This window comes from Fulmarus glacialis, unplaced genomic scaffold (assembly GCF_000690835.1).
Source record: "Fulmarus glacialis isolate BGI_N327 unplaced genomic scaffold, ASM69083v1 scaffold29959, whole genome shotgun sequence".
Classification (NCBI taxonomy): domain Eukaryota; kingdom Metazoa; phylum Chordata; class Aves; order Procellariiformes; family Procellariidae; genus Fulmarus; species Fulmarus glacialis.
In genome coordinates this window covers 1-7,968 of record NW_009236132.1, presented here as the reverse complement: position 1 = coordinate 7,968, position 7,968 = coordinate 1, and the positions used below count along the sequence as shown (strand labels likewise).

The 7,968-nt window shown below is 40.1% G+C and overlaps 1 protein-coding gene across 1 annotated transcript; it reads right to left on the bottom strand.

Moving 5' to 3' along the window:
• Positions 1-266: 266 nt before the first annotated feature.
• On the bottom strand, positions 267-7,939 carry SETD9 (SET domain containing 9). The gene is made up of 6 exons (XM_009586259.1): positions 7,773-7,939; positions 6,926-7,290; positions 5,110-5,233; positions 3,791-3,906; positions 2,462-2,567; positions 267-404 (listed from the first exon to the last, which is right to left on the bottom strand). Exons 1-6 carry the CDS (start codon positions 7,937-7,939, stop codon positions 317-319), a joined length of 966 nt encoding a protein of 321 aa, XP_009584554.1. The 3' UTR covers positions 267-316.
• Between the last annotated feature and the right edge of the window lie 29 nt (positions 7,940-7,968).

Sequence of the window (7,968 nt, the reverse complement as noted above, 5' to 3'; positions counted from 1 at the left end):
AACTGTGCAAACTAGAAGATTAAATGACATGTCCAGAACTCAGGTTTTTATTTTATGAGCTATTGTATGGACAGCTGAACACCAATAAGCAACAATACCAACAAGAGTAGACAGCTGAGAACCTAATGATGTAAATGGTTAAACCTTCACCTCTGCATCAAAAGTGGAGTATTTTCAGGGAAATACAAGCCTGCAGCTTGCTTTCTGAACGGTAAAGCTACAGCCCTCCATTATGTAAAAATGCTCATGAAGCTTCAAGTACACACACAGTAAGTATTTTAATGACACAGATTTCTTCAGTCTTGAATCTATTAATTCAGCTGACAACAGTGTAGTAATTAGAAAAAAGTTCTTCTCCTTGCTTGATGTCTCTGAGAGTGACAAGCACTACACACCTTGGGTGGCTGTAAAAAAAGGAAAAGCAAAACATGTGGAAGCAAACAATTATATTTCCCTTTCAATTTTTTTAATTCTTCATGGCAAGGAGCTAAAACAATGGCTCTCTCTAGATTACTTTTGGGAGTAATGTGCATAATGCAGGCCAGAGAGCCTGGAAAAACAACACTGAAATACAAATAGCAAATGCAAGCAAAACCAAAATAATTACCAAAAAAAGCACAGCCCATGTGGGTATGCAAACAATGTTTCACACAGTTATTCAGAAATGAAAAGAATTAGTCAAGACAGAGAAAAGACACTTACACAGACAGGAGGAGAAGCTACAGCAAAGTTCATGGAGCAGAAATCATTCGTCTAGACACACCTACCCACATGTAGTTGGACAAACCCACTCCCAGCTAAACAACATCCAGAAAGACAGCTCTGAATTGCATCAGAGACCTGCTGCAATCTACGATGATGGGTGAATTCTCCATAAACCCCAAGCTGAAATCAGTGGCTGGCAAACAGTGCTCTTACAGAGAGATTTAGGAAGCTACCCCCCTAAACTTCCTTTAAGCAGAGGACCATGCCCTGAAGCTGAAGTATCTATTCTAGGAAGCAGAGCGTATTCTTCTGATGCTGGTAAATGGGAAAGTGAAGAACAGCATCAACCCAAACAGTCCCCACTACTAAGAACTTTAGCCCGAGGCCATTCTGAAACAAATCAAACAACAACAAAAAGGTAAACAAGTACTAAGAACTCTTTTACAAGACATTAGAAACCAGATTACCCGTGTTGTCAGCACTATAAGTATCAGTATCAAAACAAGCAGCTAGAAGCAGATGGGATCTTTTGTCTAGTGGCTGTACACTAGGAGAACTGATGACTGAAAGACCGTATTTTCTTGGACAGATTCCAAGGAAGAGAGCAAAATTCCCCCTTCCTGAAATGGTCCCATAGCTTAGCTCTGCTCACTGTGCTTTCACACTTCAGGTACAGCATCCAGGCTTCCTGAAAGTTCAGTCTTACTGCTTCTTTTATTAGCATTTAGTTATTTATCTGCAGATTTCAAATGCATCTTTAACCTTGCCTCAACAAAGTTTAATCAGAAAAGCCATTCTTCCAATATGCACCGTAACCTTCTCCAACCAAATTTCCGAGTTTTAAAATAGCTCCAGAATTACATTAGAAGATGATCTGCTCTAAAATCCTTATACATCCTCTAGATGAAGCAGATTATTTGGTTCCTGAAGGTAGCAACTGGACCAGAAGCACAATTTCTTTGATGTGTTAAATTCAGGATCAACATTACAACTTACTTTCTCACAGCGTCAAAGTTATTCTTGACTACATGTCAGTACAGGACACTCACTTCCAGACATACTGTCTGTCCTTGTTGTCCATATTGCTCCTTGTACACAATTCATCTAATGGTCACTTTTCCCACATTTCCAAACAAAAATCTGAGAAAGGTTTCCAAGTATTTTAATTTCTAAAAAAGGTGGATTTTCAGGTGGGAATGAGGATGTTGTAATTGTGTAGTGTAATTAAAAGTCACATGCCTTTATACTGCATAGTATTTCAATACGAATTAATTTTAGGTTTCTTCTTGCAAATTCATCTGCTTATTCCTCACATACACAGAAGACATGGAGAACAGGAGAGTAAGAAGCCTAAACTCAACTACCTTAGAAGGGCTTTAATAGGTTAAGGGTTGCTAACTACATTTGAAATACATACCGAAAAACCCCAATACAGTAATACACGCAGAACGTAACTAGTGCTTTATGGGATTCAGAAAAATCGCACTACAGTGTAACCACTGGTTATAAAATTGTGTCTTCAGAGATATGTTGATCTCATCTGCAAAGATGTGGGAAAAGGAACAAAAAGGAAGTGTCTTGTAAATCACTTAAAATTAAGTCTATTCAAAGAGCTAACTCTTCCATACAGGTGCACACTTTTGTGTAACTAATCTTCCTATGGAATAATATTATTCTTCAACCATGTTTGTCTTTTTTACACATACAGTATGCTTTGTATCATACAAATCTATGAGCTCTTTGATTCGCTGCTAACCTCTCTATGTCATGGCTGTAGACGATGTTTGGAAGATACTGTTTCAGTTCTACTGGAAAATATCCCGGCACATCAAACTCCTGATAACACACGTTGGCTGCTTTTTCTAGAAATAAGAAAAAAAAAAGGCTCTATGATACTGAAAAAATCTTAAATAAGGTTTAGAGATGTGTAAAAATATCAAATATACTGCTACAAAGTACCAGATGCTTCATGAAGCCTGAAAACATGCCTCTGTTGGGACCTACTACACTCCTCTGAAGTCCTACTTTGAATTTACACAAGAGATACAAAACCAACTACAGGAGCTTTAATCCATCCTTATTGCATTAAACAGGATGACCTGATTATCAACATGTATAGGAAGGGGCACAACTTGCATAGCGCCAGGGGGAGCTTACAGCATTGCTAAATGTTGTTAATATGCAACATTTGCTTTTACAGTTTAAAACAAAATCTTGAAAAAAAATTTCCTGGTGGCAAAGTATGTCATAAATACAGACAGGGAGAAAATCACTATCTGTCCAGCAGGAAGAGGGGAATTTTGTTTACATGGACATTGGACCTGGAAGAAACAGTTTCATGGGACAGCCCTTTGTCTCCTTGACAGTCAATACCCGGTTTGCTACTCCAGCCACCTTTCTGGATGCTGCTTGGAGGCAGGCTATCTTTAGTGTAATGCAGGCTCTGAAAGCTGCTTAGAAGCTAGGTATGGTAGCAATTCAACTTTCTGTATCTCACAACCATTGCCATGAGTTAGTTATTCCCCCAAACCTTAAGACCAACACATACTGTGTGAGACAGTTCCCCTCTTCACGTCCAACAGCTAGATCATACCAACAGTTTCCTAGATTTTGCGCATAAACTAAGAAAGTCTAAAAAAAGTATTACAGTTCCAACTGAGCGGCAACAGAATCTTACTGTACATGTCACTGTGCACATGGTTTTCTCATGAAGCCTGCTGGAACCATACTGGGGAACCTGATCTGCAACCCTGTGTACTGCCTCAGCCCAACGGTCTTTTGCCAGATACCCTTTCCCACCATCTCACATTCTGGGACGTGTGCCTTTCATTCTACATACCAGGAGGGAAACTGGGGGACAGTGAGAAAAGCACAAGGATATTTGAAGCGTTGCTGTGCTGAAGAATTCTAACAGCCAGCTGTCACAAAAGGCCTCAGAAACTCTTTATCCCCTAAGTGCTTATCTTGTTTTAATCAGCACTGTTGTCCCCGAAGATCAGTATCAAAGATCAGACTCTGTCACCTCCAAAGTAATTTATATCCATAAAGACAAACTCAAGCCTGGAAAATTTACGTGTCAACCTACCATGTGAGCAGTTGTTGACATACTGTCCCATTGCCAGTGGGTTTTGCAGGGCAGCTGTGAGCCAGCTCTCATCACTCATTTGAAACGGGCCAAGTTGATCTCTCCTGCTGCAAGATCTGAAATGACCAACAGCCTTAACGTGAATCACTGCTCCTTCAGTAAACAGGTTATCTGTACTTCCTCCTGTAGAAATGGCCACAGTTGCTGGGTAAAGTTACAGCCGTCCAACCCACCTGGGAGACAGGACAACACTAGGGTGGGGGTGTGCGTGTGTGGACCAACACTGCACATCGTGACACTTTAGAAAGTACATTTGAACCTCCCACCAGTGTGTGGTGTCTTTCAGATTGGTGGAAGAACCTGCACAAAACCATCACGTACAATCCCAGAAATCCACATCAAATGTTACCATTACAGAACTGTCAACACATCTCGTTCACCTCTAAAGATGTGAAGTTTCATTACAATATCAACTACAAATTCATTCCCAGAATTAAAATCTGGTATTAGTAGGTATTAGTATTCAAATTAGGTATTATTTTAGATCATTTTGCTTATTTTATTTTCTTTTAATATCATATTTAAACACAAATTGCTACGAATTATATTTTAAGGTAAGCTAAACCAGTCCAGGCTAGCTGTGTCAGGGGAAGTTCAGATGGGGCGTTAGGAAAAGGTGGTCGGTCACCACAGGGAACAGGCTTCCCAAGGAAGTGATCACAGCACCAAGCCTGTCAGAGTTCAAGGAGCATCTGGACAACGCTTTTGGTCATATGGTTTCGTTTTAGGTAGTCCTGCGAGGAGCACGGAGTGGGACTCAAAAGTCCTTATGGGTCCCTTCCAAGGTGAGATGGTAATAAGTAATAATAATAATAAAAATAATGATGGTTACTGCTCCCTTCTTAAGTGCTGCTGATCTGTAAACCAGAGCTAGAGTTGCCAGATTCACCTTTTTGGTATTAGTAAGTACATACAGAGGCTTTTTTTTTTTTTAATCCACTAAGCAGATAAGAGTAACAGTTCAGAAACATTTAAAAAATTCTACGCTACATCCTGCTCTTATTAAAACTATTTTCTTTACAGGAAACAGTCTCCATACATCAAAACACATCTCATTGGCATTACAGATGAAGACACAACAGGTACGTAACAGATCACATCCACTCTTACCCTTGTGTTGTTTGCATTACGAGATACACCTAGGTGGATGATATTCAAATATAACTCAATTTAGGGTAAGATACCAGAGAACTGAGACTATTAGTACCACTGTTTTAAATCAGCTGAGTGACAATTCCCTACTTCTTTTGACTGCTTACCTGTACACTGCTCTTGATAGTCCTTTATCATTCCCATCAATAAGGACGCCATCTATGCACCTAAAAATAAACGGATTGCCAAGGGACTGGAAAAAGACAGGCTCATGCTTTCTGTATACTGTACCTGTTGCAAGACAGATATGATTATTTCAGAAGAAAATAAGTTAATGGTCAGAATGGGCTTATGATATCATCCAGTCCCCTCCACACAGAAACTCAAAGGAGACAGTGAGGGTAGGAGGTAACTCCTCTCTCAGTTAATAACATTAACACTTGTAAACCTACAAGCTTTTAGATACATCTTTGTGAGATGCAAAAAAAACCTACATGAGCCAAGATACTCCAAAGAGAGAAGCCACTGAAGGAAATAATTAAAGAGACAGCCTGTGTACAGTATCCATGTGAGAGGCAGATGAAGCATTACAGCCAACTGGCCTGCTTCAGAGAGGAAAAGGTCAAATGAAGTTTGTTCAGGAAAGCGCAGATGAAGATACTAAGCTGGTTTGTTACTACTGTGTCAGGACTCTGAAAAGCACACAGGCAGACACCAAAGAACCTGAAACCCTCCCTCCACCCCCTGATCAGAGATTTTGGTACAGGAGAGGGAAAATGCCAAACCAAGAACAGACCAATAATTTCAGCAGACCGTTTCCCAAATCTGTGGGCAGGACTTAACCCGCCCTGGGTTCCAAGCACAAAAAAGTCACAGCAGACTGGCTTGCAATTTTTCATGACATTGCAGTCCTGCATCCTTTACACCCGCTACATCTTCAGCAACCCTCTGAAGAAATCCTTCATTGCAATATCACAAGGAGCTAGGTGAAGGCCCTGCTGGCAGGCTGCACTCACTGCCGAACACCAGGCAGGAGAGCACTGACCTAGTCCCTCCACAGGGTCCCTTCCCCAGCCAGCAGCCCTGCAGTTTCCTTCATACCCCTGAAAAAGGAAGGCATTTCAACAGCTCATCCTGTTGTTCTGCTAGATGAGCTGCTAGAGGAGACTCTCAATGAGCCTACACTCACATTTAGTACATGCTGCAAGGTCGCAGGCTCATTCTCTTGATTGTCATTTGACAATTAGTCAGTTTACAGTCTATGGTAATGGCCAGACACTCCTGCTTTGGCATGGCAAAACATGCTCTGCTGCCCAATGCCTGGACTGGTCCCGATCCTGCAATACTGGCACAAGCTAGAGACCACATGCAGGGAATGATTCTGTTGACAGATGAAACAGAAACAAATCCAAAGCATTTCAGCAAATACAGTTCGAAGAAATGAGGAGGAGGAAGAACAGAGAAGTGCTGATTTTCCAAACATTTTCCAAACATGGGAGAGAGTTCTGCTAAATAAAGGTTTTATTTTCGTTCTCCAATTTATATTTTTGTGCTTTGAAAAAGTTATAGCCTTGTCTGCTGATCTATGTGGAGATCTCAAAACCTCATTTTTCAGATCCTTATCCAAAACAGAAACCCCAAAGAATTAAACTGCATTGTTCATTTACTTGAAACTGCTCCCGTGCATTTATGTTTAAAGAATCTGGAACAACTTTTCTAGCCACTGAAAAATCAGATTTTGAATACTGAAAGGTTTTTTTAATAAACAAAATTACACCCCCCCCCAGTATTGCTTTGCTTATTTCCAAAATAGCTCTAGTCAGTTTATAAATAAATATTCTCATTCACCACAACTTGTGATTTTGTTAAGGAATGACAGAAATAAAACCCGTAAAATAAAAATTAGTGTAGAACTTTGGCATTCTATAGTTAGATGGTTAGAAATCACATCTAACTTAATCAGAAAAAAGAACATTCCATTACCAGGATACATAGATACAACCATCCCTTTTGGTACAAAACCTTTGGTAACAAAGACTCCAGTTCCAGCAGACACCAGGGAACTTTGGTGTCGAGTAATACTGAACCCTAGTGTATTAAACAGAACTTCCTCTGGACTAAACACATGTTGACTCTGATGGTTACATGCATCTCCTTTTGATCGCTTCTGCTCAACAGTCAGTAATTCCAGATATTTACATTTGATTTCTGGAAGTAAGGCCAAAATATGTGCTTGTCTACTGACGTCATTTATGAACAGAGCTTTAAATATTTTCAGTAGTGTTTGAAAGACATCTTCATCAGAAATAATTTTGTCTTGCGAGCTTTTGGGAACATATCGGACAGTCCTGTAAAGAAAATAAAATATTTTAAGATTACATTTTTCCTAAATAAAATACAGATGAGCCATTTTACAGTACCAACTTACAGGCACTATTGTTTCAAACCAACCCAAACTCTAAAGAATATTCTTTCATACCTGTCCTACTATAACACCATCATCTGTGTATTTACAGCAAGGCAAGTAGGTTAAACCCCACTAAGCTCTTAGTGACAAACATACCAAAAATCAAATATATGTGATTATCAGTTTATAAAAAAATATATATAGTTCATTACACTTTAAATGAGGCGAGGACAAACGCTCATTATGCTGACTAGAGAGATTTTAGTTTATGCTATTTCTAACAATGTCGTACTCATTTAAATTCAAGCACTACTTTCACCTTTAAAAAGAAAACAAACACATCTTACCGAAAAAAAGAAAAACCTATCTATCTAGTTGTAACGTTAAATACCATTTTAAAGTATCCAAGTATTAGAGTTTTACGCCAGCGAAGTGACACCATCCTCCCCAAAGCGAAACCCCTTCCCCAACCCAGCCACACCCAGTGAAAAACCCGAGTTAGCTCCTGCGGCACCCCCGGTCACTCCCGAGAAGCGGGGAGCCGGGTCTGGGCCTGGTCTGGTCTCTCGGCCCCAGAGAGGAGCTCTCATCCAGCTCCCAACAGCTACTCGAGGCCGAA